General features: G+C 35.6%; 1 protein-coding gene across 5 annotated transcripts in view; it reads left to right on the forward strand.

Annotated features, from left to right (window-relative positions):
* Positions 1-13,650, forward strand: part of SH3KBP1 (SH3 domain containing kinase binding protein 1) — a 154,615-nt gene that overhangs the window by 120,963 nt on the left and 20,002 nt on the right. For all 5 annotated transcript variants that reach the window (XM_026674928.2, XM_087966949.1, XM_026674927.2 and 2 more), the window contains 5 exons: positions 852-953; positions 1,590-1,638; positions 3,116-3,196; positions 4,747-4,909; positions 12,905-12,990. In XM_026674928.2, coding sequence (XP_026530713.1) covers positions 852-953; positions 1,590-1,638; positions 3,116-3,196; positions 4,747-4,909; positions 12,905-12,990 — 481 coding nt within the window. The remainder of the gene's footprint in view (positions 1-851; positions 954-1,589; positions 1,639-3,115; positions 3,197-4,746; positions 4,910-12,904; positions 12,991-13,650) is intronic.

Below are 13,650 nucleotides of genomic sequence, written 5' to 3' on the forward strand. Positions count from 1 at the left end.
CCATCCAGGACTCCTTTGAAGTGTGTATGGAGAGTCTTAGTCATCCAGGTCAAGGTTGTCCCAAGAAGGCTTTTTCAAAAAACAACTGGACTTTCTTGTTTTGGACAGAGAGGACCATTGGTTTGAAAGACCCCATCTATTTACAATTGCAACCCTTTCAACAGTCACAATAAAGTCCCATACCCATTTACACTCTGATTCAGGTGACTCTGGGGATACAGATAAGCCCTCAAGTGATATCAATGAATTTCAGAGCGTTAACAACTGATCTTCAGAGTACTAACAACCAGATGACTAAATAACATATATCCTTCCATTCCCCACTCTTAAGTTAAAACTGAAAAAGTTTCATGGATGAAAAGCAAAACATTTTCAGAGGAAAAAAATCAAGAAAAAGCACCTTTGAGACAACCATGATCTGGATGATTGAGAGTCTCCATAGAATGTACAATGTGTTGATATACAGCCTTTATTATTATAGTTTATTTTATTATCAATCTCTCTAGCTATCACTTATATAACTAGATCAATGATAATAAGAGTTATATACAGTAGCTAGATTCTATAATGGTGGGTTTACTTATTTTGTAATCCAATGTTTCACAAAATGAAGAATGAAAATGGCAGTAAAATCTTTCATATATTGGTAAGAACAGCACATTGCAAATGGAGAAAATCCCAGTTTCTGAAGTAAGTTCTATGAGTTTCAGGTCCAAACACTTATACAGAAATGTGATGTAAATATATCCTAACTACTGTTTAAAGATATTTGTCTGTTTATTGTCAATTTGAAAGAAAATAGAATAATTGTCTATACATACATACATACACTCTTCTCTTATGTATTATAGGATTGCATTGATGCTGGCTGGTGGGAAGGAGAACTTAATGGTAGAAGAGGAGTATTCCCTGATAACTTTGTAAAACTATTACTTCCTGATTTTGAAAAAGAGGTAGGAGCAGCTTGCCTATTATTGTAAAGCTAATGAACTTTTACATCATTTACAAATGTTGCCCACCTAAACCATAATAAAACATTCATGTTTTAAAAAAAACACATGTAATGGCAATAACTGTTAAAACTATACAGTTTTATAAAATAAAATCTGCATATCGACATTCTAAAAATAATATTTTTTAATATTTGATAAAGATTCATGTTTTATAGCATCATTTGCCTATCAGGTGCCACCTTTCCTTGAGCTTTCTCAGGACTCTTAAGACTTTATTCTGTGAAAGCTTCCATTAACTGGACATTCTAAAGAAAATGTCTGGTTTTAAAAGAGAAAACAAGAACAGATAATGGATTTCCAATACATTTAATTTATTTCCACCTTGAAAACAGAGCTCTAATATCTGGATATGGTAATACATTATTCTAATGACATTATGCCTTAAATGAAAAAAAAACCAGATTTTATGTAGTATATTTCTTGCAAATTTTACTTCTGAGAGGACTATTAATATTTTCTTACTAATAATACATTGCCTCATTGAAACCTCAAAAAATGTAAAAAAAAATTCCTTTAATTTCCTTTAGTATTTCTTTGTTAATAATCTTTTATTTATTCATTTTGTTTTACTTTTAGAGACCTAAAAAGCCTCCACCTCCTTCAGCTCCTTTCAAACAAGGATCAGGTAATTTACAGCATCAATAAATATTCTCTTAAATACACAACAAACCATTTGGAGTCTTTTAACATGCTCTCAGCTGCTGTATATATACCATACCATGTTAAATGATTAAAGTGCAATTATAAGTACTCCTCACTCAGTGACCATTCAAAATTATAATGGACCTCCCCAGATATATTTATATTCTGACAGCTGCTTCCCTCCATCCCTCCTGCAGCCCTGTGATTGCTTGGCAGTTGGCTCACTGTATAGTTATAGCAACAGTATAGTTGACTGTTTCTACTTTTCTATGGTAATGATACATTTGCCATCTTATAGTTAAAGGAACATACTAATAATAGCTATTATTTTGTTAGAGTTCCTATTGAAATAAAGTTCATTTGCTTTTTAAATATCTTGATTTCATTCTAAGATTTTCGCTTAGAATTATCATTTGCTAAAAATGGAAAGCATAGCTGTTCACTATTTTAATTATGCATTTAATTATTAGTTCTCTTTGTTAAATCATTCACCTATAATATTTCTTACTTTTCCTTTATCATTGGAAAGTTCTGTCATGGAACTTCTCTATTATTGAGCTCAAGTAAATCATGCTCAATTAAATTCAGCATGCTTCTGTCATATGACACCAGCTCATATCCCAAGAAATAAAAGAGAAGAAATATGAAATAAAGTCCTAAAACATGTTTAAAATGTGTAGGCACTGGAAAGAACAACAGACAAGCAGCTGTAAATACACTATTCTCTTTATTTTGAATCTTACTTTATATGCATAATTATGATTATGAGTAAAGGTTCACCCAAATTATAGGCTAATAAATGCATGCAATTTATTTCCTACATTTGAATGAATCCACTAAATTTGTGTGGAAGGATGTTTTGAGGAGGCAGTTAGAAAGGACATTTTTGTATTCTAATAAGCACAGGAAATACTGATTTAGGGTGCTTCATATCTGAGTTGTGGAATTACAAAGACTTTTTTCAGCTTAATTCTCTTGCTCCTGCAATAGGGCAATGACTTTAATTAATTAGTCAATTTATAACATGAGGCATAAATATGATTATGGATATTCTAGCTTCAGCTACAATAGAGATAAAATAAACTTTGGGCAATTCTGAAATATTGCTGAACTCACTTGTAAACTGACATCCAGTAAGAATGACTGTGATGGATCATTGTCATATAAGCAAACCAAAGCAGTGAATCTCCTTTTCCGGTTAAGTGCTATAGCAGTTATAATCACTTTTTGTGATTTTTAATTTTGAAATCTACTTGTTTTTGTTACTTACTGTATCTGACACAATGAATCTAAGTTTTACAGAGTTTAATTGAAATTGAAATATTCCTAAATATAAACAGGTCTACATGTGTAATCCATAGAAAACAGCCTTTTAAGCGAAAAACTAATACATTAGCAGAGCAGAAAAAATAATTTTTATCATCTTCTTTTAAAGTGTTTAACATTATGCTTTTTGATAGCTACTACAGATAGAAAGCATGAAATTAAAAAGGTTCCTCCTGAGAGGCCAGAATGCCTTCCCCATCGAACAGAAGAAAAAGGTAAGAATTATACTTCTGTTTGAAAACCACCTTTATATTTTAATCTTTCATCCAGAAGACAAGTTGCATTTATGTCTTGTCCTAACTTTTTGATCAGAGACTCCAAAACACTTGTAGAAAAATCTTTGTTGTATATAATTTCTGGAACAGTAATAAGGGAATTCCATATTGCAGTGTGTAGAAATTAGCTTGCAAGTGTGACACATAGGCCACCAGTTCCATTGTGGCCCAAATTTCCCAATTGTTTGATTACTTGTAAAATAGTGCCCAGAAGCATCAGCAATGAAGTATGGTTCTGTGAGTTTCTCTTTTGTTTTTTTAAAACTGCATTTTATTTCTCTTTCTAAAAGAAAGTCCCAAATGTTAGATGAAATATAAATAAAGCTTCTTGAGAACATCCAAAGGTATTCCACTATAAAAATTTTGATTCTCCAGATATTGATCCAACAGAACTCAAATATAAAAAAACTTTACTTTCATTCTAAGAAGAAAATGCTGTTGCTTCTGAAGCAATATGGACAATTGATACCATTTGCATTATTATGTAATTGATAATTGTTGGATCAATTTATGCAAATAATTAAATTTATTACTTAACTCTGCAAATGGAATAAAACATCACTTCATGTTGAAAATGAGGTCAGTTATCTGTATTTGAATTTAATGGGCATTCAGACTTGACAGACATCCTTCCTTCCTACTCTTCATTGGCCCATTAAATCGTTAAATTCATCCAGTCATTAAATTGTGATTCAAATATTACATAATAATTACATAATATTTTAGAATACAAGAAAAATGGATTTAAACTACTTATACGTTTCAGTTACATTTTAAGAATTTCTTTATAATATTCTTAAATTAGGCAACAGTAGCAAGTTATTAAGATTCATATTTATTATTGTTGAAAATAAAAACTTTGAAAAATTTTAGCACCAGAAAATTAATTTTACTTTTTAAAGTTATAAATAAAAAATCCAATTTGGTTAATAAAAATATACTAATAATTTAATAAAGAGAAAAATGTCTGGATAGTGTACATGGCAGACTGAAGAAAGCAGAATAGAAGAGAAAGAATGGGAGAAAATCACAAAACACAAAGCTCTGCAAATAGAGATATAATAATTATGGCTAAAGAAAGCAAAGGTAGCAAGATGCAATCTTAAAACATCTAGGGCATTATTTAAGCACCATCAGCATTGACAAAATCACCATTAGTCGATTACTTGGAAGAGTGTACATCCTGCAACAGTACCTCAACATCATCAAATAACATCTGCTATCCCAGGTCCTCGGGAAGGACTCAATAGATGGATAAAAATGCCAAATCCAGTCTAAACATCCCACTGCGATGAGCCATAATTTAGTAAACCTGTCTGCTGCCCAACTCTTAATGACTCTAGGAGCTAGCTATAATATACTTGCTATGACAGTAAATCAATTGCTAGGTTGTTTTTTTTTCGTTTTTTTTGTTGGCTATTGTAGCTATTGCATATGATTATTTGGCTTTAAAATGTCTTTATTCTTTTGGATGGAAAATTGATTTGAAGAAAGACCAGAGAGAGAGCAAAAAACATTAGATTTACAGAAGCCTTCTGTTCCTGCTATACCACCCAAGAAACCTCGACCACCAAAAACAAACTCTTTGAACAGACCTGGTACGTTGCCACCAAGAAGACCAGAAAGACCAGTTGTGCCTCTGATTCAAACAAGGTATTTGACCTAATCATTTGTTTTTAACTGTAATGATTATCTGTTGTCAAGTTGATATCAACCATTTTTCTGATGCCCAAATAAGTATTATCTCCTGGGGACTGCCTGGACTAGTCTCTGCACTTTTCTTGGCAAGGTTTTTCAGATATAGTTTTGCCATTGTCTGCTCCCTAGAGCTTGGAAAGAGTGACTGGCCCAAAGTCACATAGCTAGCTTTGTGCCTAAGTTGATACTAGAACTCACAGTCTCCCCATTTCTAGCCTTAAACTTAGAGTCTTAAACACTGCATTAAATTGGCTCTTTCTAATTAACTCATTAATAACCATGTAAGATTTTATTCAAGATGATCTGTTGTCAACTTGGCATTTTACACTTCTCTGTGGTGCATTCATTGCTGATGTTATTAAGTTCATCCACCTTGCTGCCAGTCATTCTTTTCTTTTCTTTCCTTCCATTTCCTCCCCAGTATTATAGCCTTCTCAAGGGTGCAGAGTCTTCACAAAATATATCCATAATATGGTAGTTTGAGCTTCATCATTAAACTATAAAAGAAATTACAACACTGGTTGATTGAAGTTGAGAAAAATTATCTTAATGCAATTATAAAATATGCAACTTTATTTCTTGGATATTATAGCTCTTGTGAAATTTTTTGAATGATTTTTTTTGTTTGCTTTCTTGGCTATCAGTATTATTCTCCAACACCAAGTTCAAAAGCATCAATACTCTTTCTCTCCTACTTCTTCAAAATCCAATTTGCTCACTAGTAGCATTAAAGGGAAACTCATTTTGGCATAAATCTGATATTTCTAACTACAGCATTTGAATATCATTTCCAAAGCCTTAATAGCTACCAAAGATATATTGTGCACTTCATTAAGTACATTAAATATATAATGCAATAAGAAAGTGTTAAAATGAAATCTAATGTAGTGTTATATGTATTACTTATTGTTTCCAGTTAGACTTTTTGTGACATCACAAAAAGTCTAACTGGAAATAATAAGTAATACATATAACCCTACATTAGATTACATTTTAACTCTTTCATATTGCATTTTATATAGTTACCTTGAGGTAAGATGAGTAAATTTAATAAATAAACAAGCAAATTAAATAGCCTTGGTTCATTTTGGAGTCTTACAAGATTACTTCTTTAGGAAAAGCAGTTAAAATTAATTAATAAATTATTTTTATAATTTATATAAATACCTTTAACAATCCTTATTAAAAAGATGGCCAGCCCAAACGTAGTACTTTGCCACCTGTAATATAAATAAATAATTTTGATTCACATTTAAAATGAAAATGGTCTTCCATCATCAAATAAGACCAGCAGAGCTTTTGTAGCAATTAAGATTTAAAAAAAAATTACTTATACAGCCATTTATAGGAGTGTTTATGTGCAATAAACCTACTTCTACAAATAGCTGATTTTTTTTCAGGATGTAGAATATAACCAAATCTGATTGGTTATGGGATATGAGCCTTTTTCCTAAGCAACTTCTAGTTTGGTCTGTTTGATAACGATGATGACATAATGATTACTATATCTACTGTTGCCAGAGGATTTCTGAAATTACCTACAGTGTTTAACTAACAGGATCTGTCTGCCTCCATGAACATTAGGCATGTCTATTATTACTGGTAATATTGTTATAATTTAAAAATGAAATCAGTGCTAAATTAGCTTTTTAATATCAAAAAGGAAAGTATCAGGCCTGAAATAATTGACATTGTCAGGACATGTTTATAGTTATTCAATTATCATTGATAAAAAGTGTTCATTTTCTTGTAAGTACTGTATAAGTGTGTAAGAACAAAGCCCTTATTTTTTAAGTATGAAAAGGATTAGTTTTATTGGAATGATATTTTTAATATGTTGGGGGGTACAGTTAACGAAGTGGTACACACAGTAAGTAGCCTATGAGGTTTTGAATCAAAAATGAAGTCATTGTTCTTTATTTTATATTGGGCAGACCAAACCTATACTATTGAGTCCAATTCTAATCACCACATTTTAAGAATGAAAATTGACAAACTGGACTATATCCAGAGAATAGCAGTGAAGGAGATAAGGGTTCTGCAAGGAAAATTTTATTTTAAAAAGTGAGTATGTTTAGCTTAGGAAGCTAAAACCATATGGAGAAATGACAACTGTCTTCTAGTATCTGAAGGCCTATTATGTGGAAGACAGGTCAGAATTGTACAGAGTTATTCCAGACAAGGTGAAATGGGATTAAATAATTTCATTTGGAATCGTGGGGTAAAAAAGTAAGAACTGCTGCATTACGAGGGGTGGGGGTGATGGTGACTGTGCTAGAGGAATTTAAACAGAAACTGGAGGCCATCAAGAATGCTGTAATATTAAATCCCCGATAGCAATAGCACTTACTTAGTGTGCCATAGTGCTTTATGGCACTTTCTGAATGGTTTACAAATGTCAGCATGTTTTCCCACAACAATCTGTGTCCTTATTTTACTAACCTCGGAAGGATGGAAGGCTGAGTCTACCTTGAGGTCAGGATCAAACTTCTGGCTGTGGGCAAAGCTAGTCTGTAATACTGCATTCTAACCAATGTGCCACCATGGCTGATATGATAGAGCATTGGTCACCAACTGGTGGTGCACGAGAAAATTTTGGTGGTCCACAGAAAAATTATTTGCATTTTTTAAAGGTAAAGGTTCCCCTTGCACATACGTGCTAGTCACTTCTGGCTCTAGGGGGTAGTGCTTATCTCCATTACAAAGCCAAAGACGTCCAAAGATGTCTCCATGGTCATGTGGCCGGCATGACTAAATGCCAAAGGCACACTGGATGCTGTTACCTTCCCACCAAAGTGATCCCTATTTTTCTACTTGCATTTTTACATGCATTTTTTAGCCAAGATGGCGCCGACGACGGCTGCCACGGTGAAATGCTCTCTAATGGTTTCTTTATTCCTTATTATTATCTGCAATTCACTATGGATTTCATACTCACGAGACCACCTGCTAAGAATTAGGCAATATTTCCTTAAGGAGCAACTTTCTGATTCCTCACCCCCACCTGTCTTTTCAAACATGGAGGAGATTCTAACCAATTCCCTGGTGCTATGGATTACAACAAAGAAAGCAAAGAAACGACCACACTGAAAGAGGAGACGAGGTAAATGAGCGGGAATTTTAAACAGACTAAGGAATAGGGGTAAAAAAAACCCTCTCCCTTCAATCTTTCTGACTAATTTACGCTCGCTGGCTAACAAGATGGATGAAATTCATCTCTTAAATAGATGGAATTCTAATTTTCATAATTCAGCTGTTCTTTGTTTTACTGAAACCTTAATCCACAAATTCATGGGGACAACACCATATACATCCCAGGATTTCAGACATTTAGATCAGACAGAATTGAAGAGACATCAGATAAAACAAAGGGTGGAGGATTATGTTTATATATCAACAACAGCTGGTCTCAGGATATAACTATAATATATAAGTTTTGTGATGAAAACTTAGAGTCTTTACACATCAACTGCAAGCCATTTTACTCTCCACGTGAGTTCTCCTCATTTCTCCTAATAGCTGTGTAAGCCTGTGTAAACAAGGCATTACGAACTCTTGCTGATCAAATTATGGAGGCTGAAGCCAAACACCCAGGTTCCCTTCCCATCATTTTAGGAGATTTCAATCAAGCAAATTTAAGGAAAGAGCTCCCAAAATACAGTATTTCAAGCATGTAAATTGTCCCACCAGAGGCAAAAATACTTTAGACCACTGCTACACAACAGTAAAAGATGCTTATAGGTCTTTACCATGAGCAGCTGTGGGACACTCTGACCACTGCATGATTCACCTTGTAACTGCCTACAGACAAAGACTTAAAACCATTAAACCAACAATTAAATCAGTGAAGACTTGGTCGGATAAGGCAAAGCTGAAACTCCAGGCCTGCCTTGATTGCACTGATTGGAATGTTTTTGAAGATGCCTCTGCAGACCTAGATGAGCTCACAGATACTGTAATATCATATGTTAGCTTTTGCGAAGACTTATGTGTACCAACAAGGAACCTGCAAATATATACTAACAATAAACCTTGGTTCGCAGATAAACTTAAGCAGCTACGTTGTTCCAAAGAGGAAGCCTACAGAAAAGGTGACAGAATGCTATACAACCAGGCCAGAAACATATTAACAAGAGAGATCAGAGCAGCAAAAAGAAGCTACTCTGAAAAGTTAAAGAATCAATTCTCAACAAATGAACCAGCAAACATGTGGAAAACTCTTAAAAACATCACTGGCTTCAGCAAACCTCCTTCCCAGGCAGAAGGAAATCAACAACTAGCAGATGACCTGAATGTGTTTTACTGCAAGTTTGAAAAGAACCTACAGCCACCTATCTCCACAATCCCCTCTCAAACACACCAACAACAGCCACGCCTCCTACAACTGACCCCAACCCATTGGGTTCACAACCTCTGGTGATCACAGAAAAAGAAGTGCAAGATCTATTACACAGACAGAGCCAGGAAAAGCATCAGGGCCAGACAAGATAACTCCTTCTTGCTTAAAAGTCTGTGCTGACCAATTGGCCCCCATCACACCCGAATCTTCAATAGATCACTAGAGATGTGCTATGTTCCTTCCTGCTTCAAATGTTCTACCATCATCCCAGTGCCAAAGAAGCCCTCCATCAAGGAACTGAATGACTACAGACCAGTTGCTCTAACATCTGTAGTTATGAAAATCTTTGAAAGGCTTGTGCTGTCCCACCTGAAAACCATCACGGATCCGCTGTTAGAACCAATGCAGTTTGCATACCGAGCAAATAGATCAACAGATGATGCTGTTAACATGGCTCTGCATTACATCCTACAACACCTTGAATCTCCAAATACCTACGCAAGGGTCCTCTTTGTAGATTCAGTTCAGCATTCAATACCAGACACTCTTCTAATTAAATTAAACCAACTAGCAGTACCTGAACACACTTGTAAGTGGATCATAAGCTTCTTAACAGACAGGAAGCAGCAGGTGAAGCTAGGCAGAATCACATCCAATACCTGTACAATCAGCACAGAGGGCCCCAAGGCTGTGTGCTAATTCCACTTCTCTTCTCCCTATATACCAATGACTGCATCTCAAACGATCCATCTGTTAAAATACTGAAGTTTGCTGATGACACAACAGTGATTGGTCTCATTTGAGACAACGATGAATCTGCATACAGACAGGAGGTTATACAACTTGCCTTGTGGTGTAACCGGAACAATCTGGAACTGAACATACTCAAAACCGTAGAAATGGTGGTAGACTTTAGAAGAAACCCTCCCATACTACCACCTCTTACAATACTAGACAACACAGTATCAACAGTAGAGACCTTCAAATTTCTAGGTTCTACTATATCACATGACCGAAAATGGACACCTAACATCAAAAACATCATCAAAAAAGCACAACAAAGAATGTTCTTTCTGCACCAACTCAGAAAGCTCAAACTGCCCAAGGAGCTGCTGATACAGTTCTACAGAGGAATTATTGAGTCTATCATCTGCACCTCTATAACTGTCTGATTTGGTTCTGCAACGGAACAGGACAGACACAGACTTCAGAGGATAATTAGGACTGCAGAAAAAAACAATTACTACCCACCTGCCTTCAATCGAGGACCTGTATACTACCCGAGTCAAAAAGAGGGCTGTGAAAATATTTACAGACCCCTCACATCCCGGACATAAACTATTTCAACTCCTTCCCTCAAAACGACGCTGTAGAGCACTGCACACCAGAACAACTAGACCCAAGAACAGTTTTTCCCTGAAAGCCATCATTCTGCTAAACAAATAATTCCCTCAGCACTGTTCAACTATTTACAAAGTGTACACTACTATTACTGTTAATATTCTCACCACTCCTTATCGCCCATCCCCTCCCACTTGTGATTGTAGGACTGTAACTTAGTTGCCTGTATCCTTACGATTTATATTGACTGTTTCCTAGTATGATTTGATTGTTGATTGTACCCTATGACTATCATTAAGTGTTGTATGTTATGATTCTTGATTCTTAACGAATGTACCTTTTCTTTATACTGAGAGTATTTACACCAAGACAAATTCCTTGTGTGTCCAATCACACTTGGCCAATAAAGCTATTCTACTCTATTCTATTCAAACTGCTAGGTTGGAGAACTGGGACAAGTAACAGGAGCTCATTCCGTTACACAGTGCTAGGGATTTGAACCGCCAAACTGCCGAACTTTCTGATTGACAAGCTCAGCATCTTAGCCACTGAACCACCATGTCCCCTTTTTTATATATTTATTTTTATTTTGTTTTTATTTATAGTGGATTTTTTATATTGCACTAAATCAAGGCTCCTCAAACTATGGCCCCTGGCTGGATACATGCAATGAATGTTTGTGTTGTTGCAGAGAATCTCACCCTTTGGGGTCTTTTTGTGCAGGTCAGAGGGGCAGCAGAAGTTCCAACTTGGGGTCTGCTTCAGCCTCCTGGGGTGGGACTTTGGGCGAAGGCTGGAGGGAAGTGCCACTAGTGGCAAAGAGCCGGAGGGCTTTGTTTCCATGAGATTGCATCATGGCCTGGAACTGGCTGACTTTCTCAGCCTGCTAAGCCTCCAGGCACCGGTACCTGGCCTTGCACTCCCGCAGGTCTTCCCTCTGCTTGGAAAGCCTATGTTCATAGTCCTCGGTGAGGTGCTTCTACTGAGCCTCCTTCTCAGTCAGATCCAAATTGAACTGACCCAGCCCTTTGGCCAACTCTTTCTCGTGGGGACTGCTTAGCTCCAACAACTGTGTCCTGTTGGGCCCTTTGGAGCCCGGGTGGGGAGGGAGGAGTGGCTGGGAGGGGTGGGCGAGTAGAGGCCGGCAAGACGCCCCTCGACATGAGTGACATCAGGTTGGCCATGCCCACCCAGGCACATGACCACCTAGCCACACTCACCCAGACGGTCATTAGTCAGATCATATTAGTGGTCCATGGAATTTAAAATGATGGGTTTAGTGGTCCCTGAGGTCCAAAAGGTTAGTGACCCCTGTGATAGAGGGTTGGACTATATGATCTCCAACATCCCTTTCAAATGTTATATTCTATGATTCATTTCAAAAGAAGACATATTCTGAAAATAAATATTATATCTACCAGCGAAACTGGACTATTCTGCATCATTAACTCGAAGGAAAACATAACAATTCCATACCATACAATCTAGAATGAGTCTACTCCTACTACTATTTTTAGAAAGAATGACACTAATAATAATCAAAGTAATCACATACTATAGATAAATATGAATGTTCAACAAATGGGGTGTTTTTTTAAAAGAACTTGTGGTTTTGGGAAGTAAAGAGCCATCAGTTTAGTTTGGTCTGGGAGTAAATGGCACAATTTATAACATGTGAATGATCCTTTTCCTTTTAAAAAATATAGCCACCAGTTTCTGAATCGAAACCCTCAGATACTAGTGTCTAAAAGGAAAGCTAACCTTTTTAATTCTCCCCATTTATACAGTGCAAAAAGCTCCCATTTCAGACGATCAGTAGAAGGGTATTAGTAATTCCAAACCCTTAATGCCAATAAAAATCACGCTAAAGGTTCTAGCAACAGACCCGGGGAGTGCTTAACCATTTTGTTGCAGCTGGGCACCTCATATATATTATGGTTGAGTTGGCAGAATCATTTTTCCTTCATGTAATATGATTGAGAGAGTCTGAAATTGTTTTTCAGATTACAGACAAGTTATCTTCAGTATCAAGGCACAGCTAATATTTAAGACATCATTTAGATATTAGTGTGTCTAAAATAAGTTCTTTTGACAGGTGTTAAGGAGAAACAAGATAAGGTTAATCCAAGCAGGGTGCTGCTTTATGAGAGATAGGTACTTCTGACAGCTTATGACACTGGAGTGGCGTAGAGGAATGCTTCTTTCTCCCCGAAGCTAAAAAGTGGGAATGAAGCAATTTAAATGAACTTCTCTCTTGTTTCTAACTGCAGGAATGAAATTCCAAAGGTAGATTTGGTGAGCTGTTCTTTGTCCAACACCTTAGAAAAGGAGTCCACTGAAAGAAGCAATAACATCGGTAAGTTGAAGTAAATTTCAACTATCATATATATGATCATATATATGATCTGGTTGCTATATAAAGAGTATTTCTGAATTGTAATCAGTCGACATATTTATTATAAAATCATTGTATACTTTTATATCTCTATGAAACACAAACAATGTGATACATAATATTCTAAATGTAATTTTTGCTTAATTGGATACTTTTTTGTTATTTAAATTATTTAAAAAAACTAGAGTTTTTAAAATTTATCTTCAATAGTTGTTAGTTCAAAAGAAATAGTAGAGCTCTGTAATAACTAACTTTGGAATTAAGGTGACTTTGTGAAGCATGTTTCCTTTCTTGAGAAAATTAAAATTGTCACTTTTACATTTTTCATAAATTTGCTGTTCTTAAGAAGCGTTCTAAGTTGTAAAGATAGTATATTTAGGCTGGAAAGTGAGGTGTTCTGCTGTGATCACATATCTGTTAGCAAACCAAGTGTCATTTTCATGTGGAAATATTCTAGTATCATCTGCTTCAATCACTCAGTTCTGTAACAACTGGGCTCCAGAAGACATGGTTTTATAAGAGGAGAACCTTTGTATTCTAAATTGTAAGCATTACTACATAACATTGGTAGCATGCTGTGTTACTTTTATGATACGATTTCTTCAAGAAGCTCATATTGTT

The sequence above is a fragment of the Notechis scutatus genome, chromosome 5 (assembly GCF_049901735.1).
Source record: "Notechis scutatus isolate UNSWTSFEM ecotype Mainland chromosome 5, rNotScu1.2, whole genome shotgun sequence".
NCBI classification, from domain to species: domain Eukaryota; kingdom Metazoa; phylum Chordata; class Lepidosauria; order Squamata; family Elapidae; genus Notechis; species Notechis scutatus.